We start from the raw sequence: 17205 nt of genomic DNA, 5'->3' as shown, positions 1-17205 counted from the left end.
TAATAAAATAATTCTCACGACGTTTTCGGCCACAACGCAAACAGCCGTCCTCAGGTGAAGGATGAAACACCACCAAGCTTGGAGCGTATATTTAAGCTGGGTTGGAGGGGGGAAGAAGAGCGTCTTGACAAATAAATTTGCATATCAAGAGGAATTTAGCATATTTATGGGAAATGCGTAGGAGGTGGGCGGGGGGTTTCAAAGTCATATTATGCCCGTGCATTATGCAGGATTAGCAGCATCAAAGGGAGGGGATGGGGGTAGCATTAACAAAGGGAAGGAATGTTAATAATATGTAGCTGCAGTTACTAAACAACCACGTAAAAAACTAAAGTATAAACTACATAGTATCATCAGTATATTAAATATACTCTCCAATAAGCTGAGCTACTAACAGTAAGTAATACATTACAATTCTACGTCGCAAAAAATATAACATGCTTCCAGCTAAACTTTTTCTCTTACATCACACGGGTCTACCATAGACAAACTCAACATTAAATTATATACTGTATTACTATACACCTCTCTATACCTTCGTCTATAATATTACCCCAAGTATTATTCTACCCACCCTACTGTATACCACACTGCTGTATATTCACTATACAATTACGATACTGTATATTACATTATACATTGTATTAAACATTACAATTTTATACTATTTATACAATCTGCTATACACTATACCATTGATTGTTGCGTGAAAGATACTAAGAGGAAGCAACAAAATGTCAATGGGAGAGTGGTGAAAAGGAGACTTGCAGCAGAGCAAAGAATCCATTCCCTCTTCTTGGTTCTTTCGGTAAAGTCACGTAGAAAGGAAGTAATAAAAAAATAAAAATAAAACATAATAAAATAATTCTCACGACGTTTCGGCCACAATGCAAGCAGCCGTCTTCAGGTGGAGAACAGGTCTGTCAAGTAAACAGAGTCTGAATGGCACGCTCCAGGCTTGGAGCGACTATTTATGCTGGCATGGAGGGGTGAAGAACGTCTTGACAAAATAATTTGCATATCAAGAGGAATTTAGCATATTTATGGGAAATGCAGATATGTGATTAGTACTCCTTGTGAAATGCGTAGGAGGTTTGGCGACGGGTTTAAAGTCGTTATGCCCATGCATTATGCAGGATTAGCAGTATCAAAGGGAGGGAGTAAGGTTAGAATTAATAAAGGGAAGGAATGTTAATAATATGGCGCCACAGCAACTAATATGCTTATTGACTATACCTTGTCATATTACACTATGTTTTATTCTACCCACTCAACTGTATAGCACACTGCTATATATTCACTATAAAATTACGATACTATATATTACCTTATACATTGTATTAAACATTACACTTTAATACTATTTATTATTATATAATATGCTATACACTATACCATAAACCGTGGCGTGAAAGGTACTAAGAGGAAGCAACGAAATATGTCAATGGGAGAGTGGTGATAGGAAGCTTGCAGCAGAGCAAAGAATCCATTCCCTGCGGAGTGCATATCAAGAGGAATTTAGCATATTTATGGGAAATGCAGATATGCGATTAGTACTACTTGTGAGATACGTAGGAGGATTGGCGAGGGGTTTAAAGTCATTATGCCCATGCATTATGCAGGATTAGCAGTATCAAAGGGAGGGAGTAAAGTTAGAATTAATAAAGGGAAAGAATGTTAATAATATGGCACCGCAGCAACTAATATGTTTTTACAATGTATAGTCTAACCGGCGAAGATGTTCCATTAGGGGGGCGCAAGCGTAGAGAAGGGAGGGAATGACCGTGGCCGAGAAGACCTGGAGTTTCATGCGGAGCGAGAGACCAGGTAGCTTCCACACGGCGTAACGCAGCCGATGAAAAGATAATGGCGCTCGACTGATTTGGAGTGAGACCTCTGCTGTTAAACCGGAGCCGGTCATGAGCACACTGGCCAGGTATGAGAATATCGGCAATCTCTCCATAACTGCCACATCACCAATTGTGAGTTGTGGGGGTGGATTGTTCAACGGTATAAAATACCCAGGCAGGTGCTTCGTTTTGGTGGGGCTGATGGTAAGGCCCCACCTCTTGGTGGCAAGCTCCAGATTCAGCAGCAGCACATCGAACTCCTCCTCCGAGTGAGCAGCAATTAGCAGATCATCGGCATACATAACGTGGTTGAGCAATAGGGAGCCATCCCTTGACCGCACCCGGGCATCGATCAGCCTCCCATTGAATCTGTAGCAGATGGGAATTCTTCCGGTACAGGCATTGAAGGCTTGACGAACTACGTGGTCCAAACATATGTAAAATAATGTGGGAGCCAGAGGACATCCCTGTTGCACCCTACGGTGTAAAGGGAATGGCTCTGACTCACGGCCACGTAGTTAGACGCGGGGCCGCTCACCATCATGAAGGTCCTTAAGGATGGTGATCAGTGGGTCAGGGACTCGGAAAGCACAAAGAGCAACCCAGAGGCTAGGCCTACTGATGGTATCATAGGCCTTGAGCAGGTCAATAAAGCACATGCATGGACTAAGATGCACACATGGACCTACAGACACGCAAAGAAATGGAGTTACACTGACTAACATGGAGGCATGCACACACAGCGACTAACACACACGCACATGGACTGAGACACACACACATGGACTCACACACACAAACACATCGACTTACAGACACACACACACATATGGACTCACACACACATAGACATGCACTTGAGATACACACACATGGAGTTACACACACATATCGACGTACACACATACAGGGACTTACACACATACATACATAGAGTGACACACACATTGCCGTACACACACATACACATGTGTACTATCACAAATAGTGATCGACTTGAGATATACACACATGGCGTTACACACACATATATGGATGTACACACACACACCGACTCACACACAGCAATACGTGGACTTACACACACACACATATGGACTAAGACACACACACATGGACTTAAAGACACGCATGGCTCTACACGCACACACATATGGACTCAAAGACACACATTAACAGGCACAGCAATCCCCGATGATGGCACAGCTATCAGTATGGCAGTACTACGTATGAGGAAATAGCGTGACGTGAGCGATGGAAACAATAGAAATGTATTGAAGAAATAATCAGAAATCACAGACTGGCAGTAGAGCGTGGCAGCATCATAAAAGCGCAGCAAAAAAAGGGAAAACTGAGCAACCTAAAAATCCAAAAAGAGTTTTCTGCACACAAACATAATTATTGTAACATGTCAACTTGTTTCATAATGGTAAACAATGAAAGTGAGTTGTTATTTGCACGCAATATCTGGCAACGTATTTGTTTAATAATAATAAGCAATGAACGTGATAAATTATCTGCACACAAACATGATTATTGTAATGTTTGTCAACTAATGTGTTTAACAATAGAAAACAATGAACTTGAGTTGTTAGCGTAAGAAGCAAGGAACTTTGTACTTACCATAGGCATGTTGAGACCTTGTGCCATGCGTAGCCCCCGTCCTGGCCTACAATGGCGAGGCGGCGGAGTTGGCACATTGCCAGGCTAGGGGCTAAGCCGCTACCCCCCCCCCGCCCCCAGAATCCCCCGGGCGTGCAAGAATAATGCTATGTAAGCACAAAAATATGATCTACGGAGTCTGTACTATAAACTGGACGCATCGTGTTAGGGGGGGGGGAGAAAGAGGACATGACACTGAAGAAATATCCGCAGCGTGATGTATGTGTTGCCTGTAAAACGCGTAAAATGAAATGTCGCTCGTGAGCTGGAGGTAACGCGCAGCACTTGGTAAGGTCCGCCCCCCCCCCCCCCTCACGCAATTGGCGTCACTTGGTACGGTCGATGTCGTGCAATAAGTAAATAATGAATAATAGAAACGGCACAAATGTGTTAATTAAACTACTTTAAAGTTTATGGATGGGAAAACGGAATAGCCTATTCCCACCGCGGGGCTTAGAGCGTGCCGCCCGGCAATTTTTTTTTATACGTGAAGGCCACCGTCCGAGAGCCAAATCCCCCGAAAGCGCGAGCGCGCGGAGACTTTTATATATGAATGCCAGTGAGTGGACTGCGGTCTGAAAGTCACCGTAAACGTGAACACAATCAGTTGAGATCCGAAATGGCGTATTATGTCCTTCCAATGATTGCTGAGCCAGAATCCATCTTCTCGGTTGAAATTGTCTCTGTGTTTTTATATGTGGATCGCCTCATGAACGAATCTCCCATGGTAGCCAGATGGCTTGCAGAGAACCTCTGTCTTGGAGAAGTCAATGTCATGTGAGCCCACTGAATTGTAACAGTGATCTGCCACGGCTGAGGTGTTTGTCCTACCGTGTTTCAGGTCTGCTTTATGTTCAGGGATGCGGTCCGAGACATGTCGTTTGGTTTCTCCAATGTAACTGCTACCACAGAGGCAACTTAGTTTGTAGATGCCAGGGTACTGTATGTCTGGAACCACATCTTTTACAGACGGGACCAGATCACGGATTTTATGTACTGTGTTGAATCGGACCTGGATCTTGTGTTTAATTAGGATTTTGGAGATCTTTTTTGTGACCCCAGCAATGTAGGGTAAGGTGATGGTTTTGAAAGGCTCCTCAACAGGATCCTTCTTGATGGTTGGAGCGATGGCTTTGCGGATTGTGTAGTCGGAGTAACCATTAGCCTTAAGAGCATTGCGTACGTGTTTGAGTTCACTGGCAATGTGTTCCTGGTCGGAGATGCATTGGGCTCTATGGTATAGAGTCTTGATGAGGGAATTCTTCTGGGATGGATGGTGGTGGGAATCCGGTTTTAGGTAAGCATCCGTATGGGTGGCTTTCCTGTAGACAGAGTTACTCATTGAACCATCAGGTCTCCTTTTAATTAGGACATCCAAAAAGGGTAGCTTGCCATCTTTTTCGACTTCCATGGTGAATCTGATGGCTGGGTGTATGGAATTGATGTGGTCGAGGAATTGGTCTAGAGCAGGCCGGTCATGTGGCCAGATGACAAAAGTGTCATCTACGTACCTCTTCCATAAGGTCGGGCGTAGAGTGGCAGTCTGGATGGCGTCAGTCTCAAATTTCTCCATGAAAACGTTGGCTACAACCGGAGATGGGGGGAGTGTTGTGTCTATACCCTTTTTTATTAAGAACAATTCAAGAAAAAAAAATTATTATATTTTTATTTTATCTATATATTTTTTTTAATTAAACAAATGAAAACAAATCACTTCTCCTCACAAGCACACCAGGAATCCATGAAACATGGAGGGCGGTTAAAATGTTGAGAATTCGGTCACAAAGAGGTCATAGACATCCAGACGGACAAAAAGATGTATGGACTAAACCTCCCAAGACATCTGGAGATGTACAGATAAGGTGCAGAGTAAATAACGGTTGAAACTTCGAGTTTTCTTAACGTTTTCCTCACCGAAAAGTAGAAACTTAACAAAGATAATTAACCAACAAATAATAATATTTTTACTATTATTATATGTTTCCTACCTACACGACCTTCCAAAAAAAACTAAAGAGTACGAATTCCAGAAAGCTTAAGTGGAAACATAGTTACATTTAACCTCAGGACATTAAAATATAACTCGGAATAAAACACCAATCTCTGGAGAACTAAACTTGGCGAAGCCCCAAAATAATAATGTGACGAGGAGCATTACGAATATTCATTAAACATAGACGAATGATAACCACGATACTAAGACCGAAGGAACTCATAAAATATAATTCAAGAATAAATGTAACACACAGGACCACATAAATGTATCGCATACATCTCCTCGACCACCTTTGTCTTCCAGCGGGGTCTGGCAAGCAAAGAGAGAGCAAAAAGGTCACAGGGGGGAATCGGTGCCTGACATTCCAAAGATGTCTGCTTTTTCTCGCTATGTTTGTGTTTTGTTGCCCGCTCGCAAGGAATGCACAGAGAGAGGGGAGTCACGTTTTGAGTTAGGCACAGACAGGCACACAGCGAACGAGCAGTCTGGGTTGAGTCGTGCTCAGTCTCGCAACTCGGCGTGCGACGCGGTGTTGCGACAGGGCTCGCAAGAGAGGTGTGGCAGTCGTGCCTCGAGGAGAGATGGAACGACGAGACATCGTTAAAGTGACAGTCTGAGAGCAGTCTGTCCGAGTCGCGCTCAGTCTCACAACTCGGCTTACGACGCAGTGTTGCGACGGGGCTCGCAAGAGAGCTGGGGCGGTTGTGCCTCGAGAAGTAATGGAACGAGTTGGGGTCGTTCGAGTCGCAGAAGTCTGAGTTCAACCTGGGTCAGGGCTGGGTTTCAGCCGTGCTCCGGCTGGCGGAGCGTCGTGAGGACACGAAACACCGATGCCGATAGCAGGTGTCGCTTCTCGCAGAACGAAGTTAAGTGCGAGTGAAGCTGGCAGCTGCACGAACAAGGGAAGCACGGAGCAGAGAGAGTGACGAGTGACGACAAGCAATCAACCTGTAAAAGGGCAGAGATCGCCAAGCGTCGACCAAGCGTGCAAAGCAGAGAACGCGAAGCAGTGGAGAAAGCCTGGTCAAACGGCTGTGGAGAGAGAGAGAGCGCAAGAGCAGCACGACTCGGACGTCACCGGGCGTCACCGAGCGTCGTGCCAACTCGTCATCCAGCAGAGGGAGAGAGAGCGCAAGAGCAGCACGACTCGGACGTCACCGGGCGTCACCGAGCGTCGTGCCAACTCGTCATCCAGCAGTGGAGAAAAGAGAGCGCACAAGCAGAGACGCGTCCGAGCGAGGGAGCAGCAGGAGCTTGCGGCGGCCACGCCCAATCAAGAGGAACACCTGGCCGCTGTTTGTATCCTCCTACACCACACAAGCTAACGACACAATTAATATTACGAGGGGACAACGCACACACAGCACGCACACGAATAAGACTTTCAAAAAGTGATCTTTGCGTTTCAAAAAGGGTTGCCATTTCGAGGTGGTGCGTTCAATATCAACTGATCGTGCAAAGCAGTTGCTGCCGTCGAGTTACATGAATAAGAAATGTTTAGTCATTCATTTTCGTTAACTGCATAATTTCGCCAATGAAGAAGTATTTTTAGTCATTCATTTTCGTTAACTGCATGATCTTGCCCATGAATTTATTGACGTATACCTGCTTTCGCATAAGAGAGTGTCATGTGCTTGTTTAGAATTAAAATTGCTTAACACCAACTGTCCGAGTGCTTCTTTCCAAGTCCATGCAAAACTATCTTATTCTTGATAACTGTATCCTGTGATGAGAACTGAACCTGGAGACCTAAAAATAACAAACACACTAAGATAATCAGCAAATGTTTAATCGATGATAATCGTGTTATCCTGATTGATATAACTCTGGATAAACGAAGCTAAGCCTTATTATCACAACTGCACACATTAACATAATCGCAAGCATCCGCATAAATTACTACGATTATCTCCGCGATTATCATAATGTATGCATATAATTCCACACAATATCATAATTTATGCATATTAATACACACACTATCATAATTAATGCGATTTGCGCATTTTTCGGAAAATTATTAATTTTTATTATTTTTATCAAAATTTCATAATTCCGACAAATACAACATAATGGGGGCTCGTCCGGGATCTCTCGCAGACAGTGTTTTGCATGGATGATGGAATGAATCACTTCGTGTTAACCAGAATATCGGGATCGAACATTGCATGGTAATTGTAAACGGGCGTAAAACAAAAAAAAACGCCCTCTAAGGTTAAAACCCAGAATAGCAGGTTGAAACAGAGACAGTGGAATTAAGATAATATCGTATCGAACCAATTGCATCCTGTGATAAATGGTGTTAGAGGTACGCACACTGAATCGTCAAATAACAGACTCGTCGAGTCAAACTGACCACACTCTGTGAGATAACTGTTTATATGCACTCTGAAAGGAAATGTCAAAGTAACTCTTGCCATACTTAAGATGCTAGGATTAAGAATAATATTTGAATGGGTTACGGGATACTGGGAACTCGTATTAAAACATACCGACCGATCTGTTACAAAGCAGTACAGTCAGAGAGACATATGGGAAGGGAGCTGTATCGATAACACGAACACACCTCGGGGGAAACTAATTGACTGGATAAAATGTAACAAAGGCTGAACACGATGTAAAAACTGCAGGAAAGGCAGGACAGGACTCATTCCTTTTCACACAGGCATACAGACAGGGATTGTGGAATGAGGAAAAATTTGGAAAGGAAACGGGAGAGAAATCGTCTCTAATAAACGAGGAAAAATGTCCTCACACCATCGTAAGGGAGGAGAAATCAGTGCTCGCGACACCAGCGAAACTCACAGACGTTGATCCACAGAATAAATATGGAAGTAACATTAAATCACACTCTTGGGTACGTGGACAGAGTCCTGGGACTGATCGCACAAAAGTTAAAGTAAAGCTACCAGGACATTCTTCACTAAGGGCAGAGGCAAAAACTGAAGGGAAATGGCAACACGAGCGACACAGCACTGGGCGCGCACACAAAAAATGCACGGCACTTGATCACGCCCGACACAGCACAGACCAAAGTGACAGATTGCCTGATGATAACTTGTTTGATGATGATGCTGACGGCAATCAACTTTCGGAATACCTATTCACCAGTAAAACCCTTAAATTGATGGACAAGGCTCTAGTCAGAATTCCCGATTTTGATCCACACAATAAGTCTATGGATATACACACACATATCGCAACATTAGAAGAGGAGGCAATCATTAGAGGGCTGACGAGACGGGATGAAAAAGCTAGTTTGTTGAAACGGAGCTTACATAAAGAATCCATACCATGGGTAAAGTCACTACCACACAAGGTTAGAAATGATTTTAAACAACTGAGCCTGGCAGTGATTCGGAAGTTTGGAGAATATTCGACACTCACTGAGGGGTTTTATGCGGTAAAATCGATGACCCAGGGCATGGACCAAGACCCACGTGACTACCTTTTACAATTTAAAAGAGCGTATTACGCAGGCGATGTGAATCAATACCACGAAGGAGATAAAATGTTCAAAATTATGTTTTTAGAATCCTTGAGCCCAGAGATTACAGAAAGGGTGAGAATGGTTTTGAATCCAGAAACCGCATCCTTACGCCGCATAGAGAGCAAGGCGTACATGGCATGGTTATACAGAGCTAAGAATCATAATTCGGATCCAGAACACAGGGAGAGGGATAAGGAACCCAGCCTCTCAGAGAGAAATAAAAATCACCGAGCAGTCCCACGATGCAGGGAGGAGCAAAAACGCACGCACCCGTGGCAAAATAAACCAGAGAGAGGTTGGCACGAGAATGAGAGCGGCACAAAGCCGAACATTCAGGAGAATCGCAGAATGTGGAGGCTAAGGGCAGAATCATATCAACACCCCATGCCCCGACACACGCAAGGTCAAAATTACCCACAAAAATGGCAAAGTAACAATCCAGGAAAAATTTGGCACCCAAATTGGAGTAACACTGGGCCAAAAATGTACGAGAATCGCAGGATGGGAGGTCAAACACAATCAGTCCAATTACGACCAATTCCTCCACCGGCTATACCAGGAGGGAATAGAGGAATAACACAGAATGCGGTCCAAATACATGATGAACCACCCGCCGAGGTTTTGTTAAACCCTGAGCTCAATGGGAAATACAAGCAGGCTGCAAGTGACAGGGCGAACAAATACCGCCACGACAGGGAAACATTAAAAGCATACGATGCGGTAGGAAACACGAGCAGTGCTCTTGTAAATGACGCGCGGATCGAATACAAGGACAGGGTTGCATTGAAGCGTGATCGGACCGTAGATAACAGACAGCAGAGACAGAGAGAGCACACAGGAAAAACAGTGCCACGCATCGCAAAAGAGAGCGATAATGGTGCAGGGAGAGGTAACACAGAGACCCACCCTGGGAAGTACAGGCGTGAGCCTCTGAATGGAAAATATCCAAATGAAACAAAAATTAATGTGGATCGGAGTGCTGAAATGGAGACGAATGTCCATGACGTATCGGGAATGGTGTTGAAATCCAACCCACTCGTACAAACCATAAGGGCAACATTACGAGGCACGGAATTAAATCGACACGCTGACTCGGCAAATGTGCATGTAATCGCAGAGAGAGCGAATGCCATTGATAACGGAGTACAGAAGTTGGTTGCGTGCGCGAATTCTGGTTATGTGCAGCACAATTTTTCACCACACACTCCCACGACGCGAGAGAGTGAGAGAGGAAACTACAAAAACGAACCCGAAAACCGTGATCGAATTATCAAAGTGATAAGTGGTAAACCAGGCATCATGAGGAAGGTAACGCATAAATGCGTTCGAAACCGCTACCTAGCGTTTCCCAGGATTTAACAAAAACAAACATGAATATTCGTCAGAGTTATGATGTATGAGAACCGATGTAACGCAATATCGATGTTTAACGTGTTGTTATTTTCTTTGCTTAATTCAAATGTAACCATGTTAAGCAAAAACAAAAATGAATATTCGTCGGAGTTATGATGTATGAGAACCGATGTAACGCAATATCGATGTTTAACGTGTTGTTTATTTTCTTTGCTTATTTCAGATGTAACCAGGTTAAGATTGTAATACGTACACGCGCGTCGTAAGAAATAACCGCCGAGAATGAGGGCGGCTTATGGATTCATAACACAAAAAAAGGGCATTTACTTGGTTTGAAAATTCGCCAGTGGCGAAATCGACCCCTGATAATTTTCAAAAGGGCGGATTGTAGTGTCTATACCCTTTTTTTTAATTTAAAAAAATTTTATATTTTTATTTTATCTATATATTTTTTTTTAATTAACCAAATGAAAACAACTCACTTCTCCTCACAAGCACACCAGGAATCCATGAAACATGGAGGGCGGTTAAAATGTTGAGAATTCGGTCACAAAGAGGTCATAGACATCCAGACGGACAAAAAGATGTATGGACTAAACCTCCCAAGACATCTGGAGATGTACAGATAAGGTGCAGAGTAAATAACGGTTGAAACTTCGAGTTTTCTTAACGTTTTCCTCACCGAAAAGTAGAAACTTAACAAAGATAATTAACCAACAAACAATAATATGTTTACTATTATTATATGTTTCCTACCTACACGACCTTCCAAAAAAACTAAAGAGTACGAATTCCAGAAAGCTTAAGTGGAAACATAGTTACATTTAACCTCAGGACATTAAAATATAACTCGGAATAAAACACCAATCTCTGGAGAACTAAACTTGGCGAAGCCCCAAAATAATAATGTGACGAGGAGCATTACGAATATTCATTAAACATAGACGAATGATAACCACGATACTAAGACCGAAGGAACTCATAAAATATAATTCAAGAATAAATGTAACACACAGGACCACATAAATGTATCGCATACATCTCCTCGACCACCTTTGTCTTCCAGCGGGGTCTGGCAAGCAAAGAGGGAGCAAAAAGGTCACAGGGGGGAATCGGTGCCTGACATTCCAAAGATGTCTGCTTTTTCTCGCTATGTTTGTGTTTTGTTGCCCGCTCGCAAGGAATGCACAGAGAGAGGGGAGTCACGTTTTGAGTTAGGCACGGACAGGCACACAGCGAACGAGCAGTCTGGGTTGAGTCGTGCTCAGTCTCGCAACTCGGCGTGCGACGCGGTGTTGCGACAGGGCTCGCAAGAGAGGTGTGGCAGTCGTGCCTCGAGGAGAGATGGAACGACGAGACATCGTTAAAGTGACAGTCTGAGAGCAGTCTGTCCGAGTCGCGCTCAGTCTCACAACTCGGCTTGCGACGCAGTGTTGCGACGGGGCTCGCAAGAGAGCTGGGGCGGTTGTGCCTCGAGAAGTGATGGAACGAGGAGGGGTCGTTCGAGTCGCAGAAGTCTGAGTTCAACCTGGGTCAGGGCTGGGTTTCAGCCGTGCTCCGGCTGGCGGAGCGTCGTGAGGACACGAAACACCGATGCCGATAGCAGGTGTCGCTTCTCGCAGAACGAAGTTAAGTGCGAGTGAAGCTGGCAGCTGCATGAACAAGGGAAGCACGGAGCAGAGAGAGTGACGAGTGACGACAAGCAATCAACCTGTAAAAGGGCAGAGATCGCCAAGCGTCGACCAAGCGTGCAAAGCAGAGAACGCGAAGCAGTGGAGAAAGCCTGGTCAAACGGCTGTGGAGAGAGAGAGAGCGCAAGAGCAGCACGACTCGGACGTCACCGGGCGTCACCGAGCGTCGTGCCAACTCGTCATCCAGCAGAGGGAGAGAGAGCGCAAGAGCAGCACGACTCGGACGTCACCGGGCGTCACCGAGCGTCGTGCCAACTCGTCATCCAGCAGTGGAGAAAAGAGAGCGCACAAGCAGAGACGCGTCCGAGCGAGGGAGCAGCAGGAGCTTGCGGCGGCCACGCCCAATCGAGAGGAACACCTGGCCGCTGTTTGTATCCTCCTACACCACACAAGCTAACGACACAATTAATATTACGAGGGGACAACGCACACACAGCACGCACACGAATAAGACTTTCAAAAAGTGATCTTTGCGTTTCAAAAAGGGTTGCCATTTCGAGGTGGTGCGTTCAATATCAACTGATCGTGCAAAGCAGTTGCTGCCGTCGAGTTACATGAATAAGAAATGTTTAGTCATTCATTTTCGTTAACTGCATAATTTCGCCAATGAAGAAGTATTTTTAGTCATTCATTTTCGTTAACTGCATGATCTTGCCCATGAATTTATTGACGTATACCTGCTTTCGCATAAGAGAGTGTCATGTGCTTGTTTAGAATTAAAATTGCTTAACACCAACTGTCCGAGTGCTTCTTTCCAAGTCCATGCAAAACTATCTTATTCTTGATAACTGTATCCTGTGATGAGAACTGAACCTGGAGACCTAAAAATAACAAACACACTAAGATAATCAGCAAATGTTTAATCGATGATAATCGTGTTATCCTGATTGATATAACTCTGGATAAACGAAGCTAAGCCTTATTATCACAACTGCACACATTAACATAATCGCAAGCATCCGCATAAATTACTACGATTATCTCCATGATTATCATAATTTATGCATATAATTCCACACAATAACATAATTTATGCATATTAATACACACACTATCATAATTAATGCGATTTGCGCATTTTTCGGAAAATTATTAATTTTTATTATTTTTATCAAAATTTCATAATTCCGACAAATACAACAGGAGCCCATTGGGATGCCCTCAGTTTGTTTGTAGAAAGTTCCATTCCAGGTGAAGTATGTATTTGTTAAGCAGTGTCTCACCAGGGGGGGTACCCCAGTATTCAGTCCTTGATGAACCAAGTCTTCAATGATTGCGATGGTGTCAGGTACAGGAACTTTGGTGAATAAGAAAACCACATCAAAACTGACAAGCAGGTCGTCTGGGGACAGGGAAATTCCCTTGATTGTCGATACCAGGTCAGTAGAGTTTAGTACCGCAGAGGTGGTTTTTCCAGTGAAAGGCCGCAGGATTTCAGACAAAAAACGTGCCAGTTTGTAGGTGGGGGAGTTGATAGTAGAGACAATGGGACGAAGAGGTGTATCTTCTTTATGTATCTTTGGAAGGCCATATAATCTTGGTGGCCTGGCTGCAGAAGGTTTCAAGACAGAGGTTCTCTGCAAGTCATTTGGCTACCATGAGAGATTCCTTCATGAGGTGATCCACATATACAAACACAGATACAATTTCAACCGAGAAGATGGATTCTGGCTCAGCAATCATTGGAAGGACGTAATAAACCATTTCAGATCTTAACTGATTGTGTTCACTTTTACGGTGACTTTCAGACCGCAGTCCACTCACTGGCATTGACTATATATCTTGTATTCTCCACAGGGAATGGATTCTTTGCTCCGCTGCATGTCTCCACCACCACTCTCCCATTGACATATTTCGTTGCTTCCTCTTAGTATATTTCACGCGACGGTCAATGGTATAGTGTATAGCAGATTGTATAAATAGTATAAAATTGTAATGTTTAATACAATGTATAAGGTAATATACAGTATCGTAATTGTATAGTGAATATACAGCAGTGTGGTATACAGTAGGGTGGGTAGAATAATACATCGTGTAATATTACACTATGTATTATTCTAAGGTAATATTATAGACGAAGGTATAGAGTGGTGTATAGTAATACAGTATATAATTTAATGTTGGGTTTGTCTATGGTAGTATACCGTACGGGGTAGACCCGTGTGATTTAAGAGAAAAAAGTTTAGCTGGCAGCATATTATATTTTTTGCGACATAGAATTGTAACGTATTACTTACTGTTAGTAGCTCAGCTTATTGGAGAGTATATTTAGTATACTGAAGATACTATGTAGTTTATACTTTAGTTTTTACGTGGTTGTTTAGTAACTGCAGCTACATACTATTAACATTCCTTCCCTTTGTTAATGCTATCCCCATCCCCTCCCTTTCATGCTGCTAATCCTGCATAATGCACGGGCATAATATGACTTTGAAACTCCCCCGCCCACCTCCTACGCATTTCCATAAATATGCTAAATTCCTCTTGATATGCAAATTATTTTGACAAGGCGCACTTCTTCCCCCCTCCAACCCAGCCTAAATATATGCTCCAAGCTTGGTGGTGTTTCATTCTTGACCTGAGGGCGGGTGCTTGCGTTGTGGCCGAAACGTCGTGAGAATTATTTTATTATGTTTTCTTTTTATTATTTTATTACTTCCCTTCTACGTGACTTTACCGAAAGAACCAAGAAGATGAATCCCTGCAGTCACGAAAGCTTTAAATCGAAAAATCATTGATTTTGTGGAACAGAGGGACTCACAGATTTTGTGGAACAGAGTGCCTCACTGATTTTGTGGAACAGAAGGTCTCACTGATTTCATGGAGCAGAGTGCCCCACTGATGTTGTGGAACAGATGGCCTCACTGGTTTTGTGGAACAGATGACCTCACTGATTTTGTGGAGCAAAGGGCCTTAGATTTTGTGGAGCAGAGGGGCTCACTGACTTTGAACAGAGAGCCTCACTAATTTTGTGGAATGGAGGGCCTCACTGATTTTGTCAAGCAGATATCCTTACAGATTTTGTGGAACAGAGGGCCTAATTGATTTTGTGGAACAGAGAGCCTCACTGATTTTGTGGAACAGATGGCCTCACTGAGTTTGAGGAGCAGAGGGCCTCACTGATTTTGTGGAACAGAGGGTCTCGCTGATTTTGTGGAACAGAGGACCTCACTGATTTTGTGGAGCAAAGGGCCTCACATATTTTATGGAACAGATAGCCTTACTGATTTTTCGGAACGGAGGGCCTCACTGATTTTGTGGAGCATGCCGTCACCAGTGAAGCTGTAGGAGATGTGCGACATGAAGGCGCAGAAGCACCAATAGGCATCCACCTCCGAGTCAAACACCTCCAGGAAGCGGCTCAGCAGGTCGTTCATGCCTTGCGCGTAGCTCACGTCTGTCAGGGCGGCACGGTCAGGCGTCCACGTTGAGCAGCAAAAAACTAAACACGGCGACACGTCTGGAGGACTAACTCTCATGGGACGTCACACTTCCCCTGTCCACCCACCCTGCCACACCCTCCCAGCACTCCTCCGTGAACTTCACGCAAATTTGAAGGAACTGCGTTGTCGGTGGTGTGAAAACAGGAATTTTATTTAAAATAATTACAACTGTAACACAGTTGTCTTTGGTCTGATTTCCATTTGCTTCATGATTTTACTTGTTTTTCAGTATGTTTTTCCTTTTGAATTTTGGTGATCTGGTTCACTCTTACAAATATGACGATCCTCGTCTCTTGACTCAAACAAAATTAACTTGAAACTTGTACGGGTGCGATCCGTCTATCAGTACACCAGCAGGTTTGTGAAGGTCACAGTCCTATATGATCCACCAACCCTTGCCTCCAAAGCACTGGATCACAATTACGTACCTACCTACCCTCATCAACACGCACCACCTATTCAGTGGAAATACCTGACAGCTGTAAAGTGGCATTTCAAGCCCTGGTCCTCATTCACTCCACTCACAAAAGGCTGTTACCTAACCCAACGTGTGATTTGTTTTAGCTGTCGTGCAGTTTCGTTGGGAAATGCACTTAACCCCTGCCCCACGCACTCGGTAAAAGTCTTGAGAAAAGCGTCACAGACACGCGTGTTTTGTCCAATGCCTCAACTCCAGGGCTAAAACGACGATCGTCCACTGTGCACCCCCCCCCCCCCCGCTGCCGCCCTGTGGCAGCATGTCGTTGACGGCGTGGTGAATCACAAGGGTTTAATTTAGCACTGGATGGGGTGAAGGGTAGCATGGAGGATGGGGTAGCGGTATTCTAGCGGTTCGCACACTGTGCTACGAACCCTAGGACTTTAGTTCGATACTTGCTCAGGGCCAAGTCCAGTGAAAATTATGTGAACTGGTTCTGGGCCTCCCCTTGGTCGACTCATCCCCAAATGAGCACCTGATGTGGTGTGTAAACATCGCCACGAGGGAGAAAAAGGCGGCAGGGTGTGGTGCTGGCCACCCACCTACTCGTGTGCCGTGCCAGTCTTCATAGGTGCTCGCTAACAGCACTTGCCACAACAGTCTGTAAAAGCTATATGGGGGGTTTTGTCTTTGGAGGATGGGATGGAGGGTGGATGGAGGTGGTGGAGTGGTGGTGGGAAATGATGTGTTGTTTGGCCGCCAAGAGTTGTAGAAGATAGAGTGGGTGCGTGCGTCACAATAGCCCTGCGCTGTTGTTTTTACACATTTTGATTGAACTTGCCGTGTTGTCTGTTTATAGTCTTAAAAACAGGGGCGGTTTCTTCATTAGGGCGATTGGGCGACGCACCACCAATGTCATTCAACCACAGAGTCACGCTAGCCGTCACTGCAGCCTCTGGATATAGTCCAATCAGCGTCATGTCACGTTCTGTGGAGTACCGCCTCTTTTTGGGCGATTTCACTTCGGCTGAGAATCGCCCCGAGTGGTCCCATAGACTTACATTCAAAGATGTTTTTTTTCGAACGGGGGCGCTGCAATGCATTCTCTATGGCTTCCGGGAGGGCTCGCCCTAACGTGCTTACGTCATCATACGTGCTTACGTCATCATACGTAAGCACGTTTCATCCAACAATATAATTTGTGGCCACCTAGTGGAATTTTTAATAAAATAAACTTGAGTGGTTTGTTTTAATAGTGAGTATAGAAACAAACAAGATGTATTGTAAGAGTCACTTTATTTT

The 17205-nt window shown here is 44.3% G+C and overlaps 1 protein-coding gene across 2 annotated transcripts in view; it reads right to left on the bottom strand.

Moving 5' to 3' along the window:
• Positions 1-17205, bottom strand: part of LOC133354128 (uncharacterized) — a 134011-nt gene that overhangs the window by 79094 nt on the left and 37712 nt on the right. The window contains exon 6 of one of the 2 annotated variants that reach the window (XM_061570723.1): positions 15293-15439. In XM_061570723.1, the coding sequence (XP_061426707.1) occupies positions 15293-15439 (147 nt within the window). The remainder of the gene's footprint in view (positions 1-15292; positions 15440-17205) is intronic. The other variant, XM_061570724.1, reaches the window with a different exon arrangement.

This window comes from Lethenteron reissneri, chromosome 46, assembly GCF_015708825.2.
Source record: "Lethenteron reissneri isolate LAM-NWPU_2019-01 chromosome 46, ASM1570882v1, whole genome shotgun sequence".
NCBI lineage: Eukaryota > Metazoa > Chordata > Hyperoartia > Petromyzontiformes > Petromyzontidae > Lethenteron > Lethenteron reissneri.
This window is presented reverse-complemented; position numbering and strand designations above follow the sequence as displayed.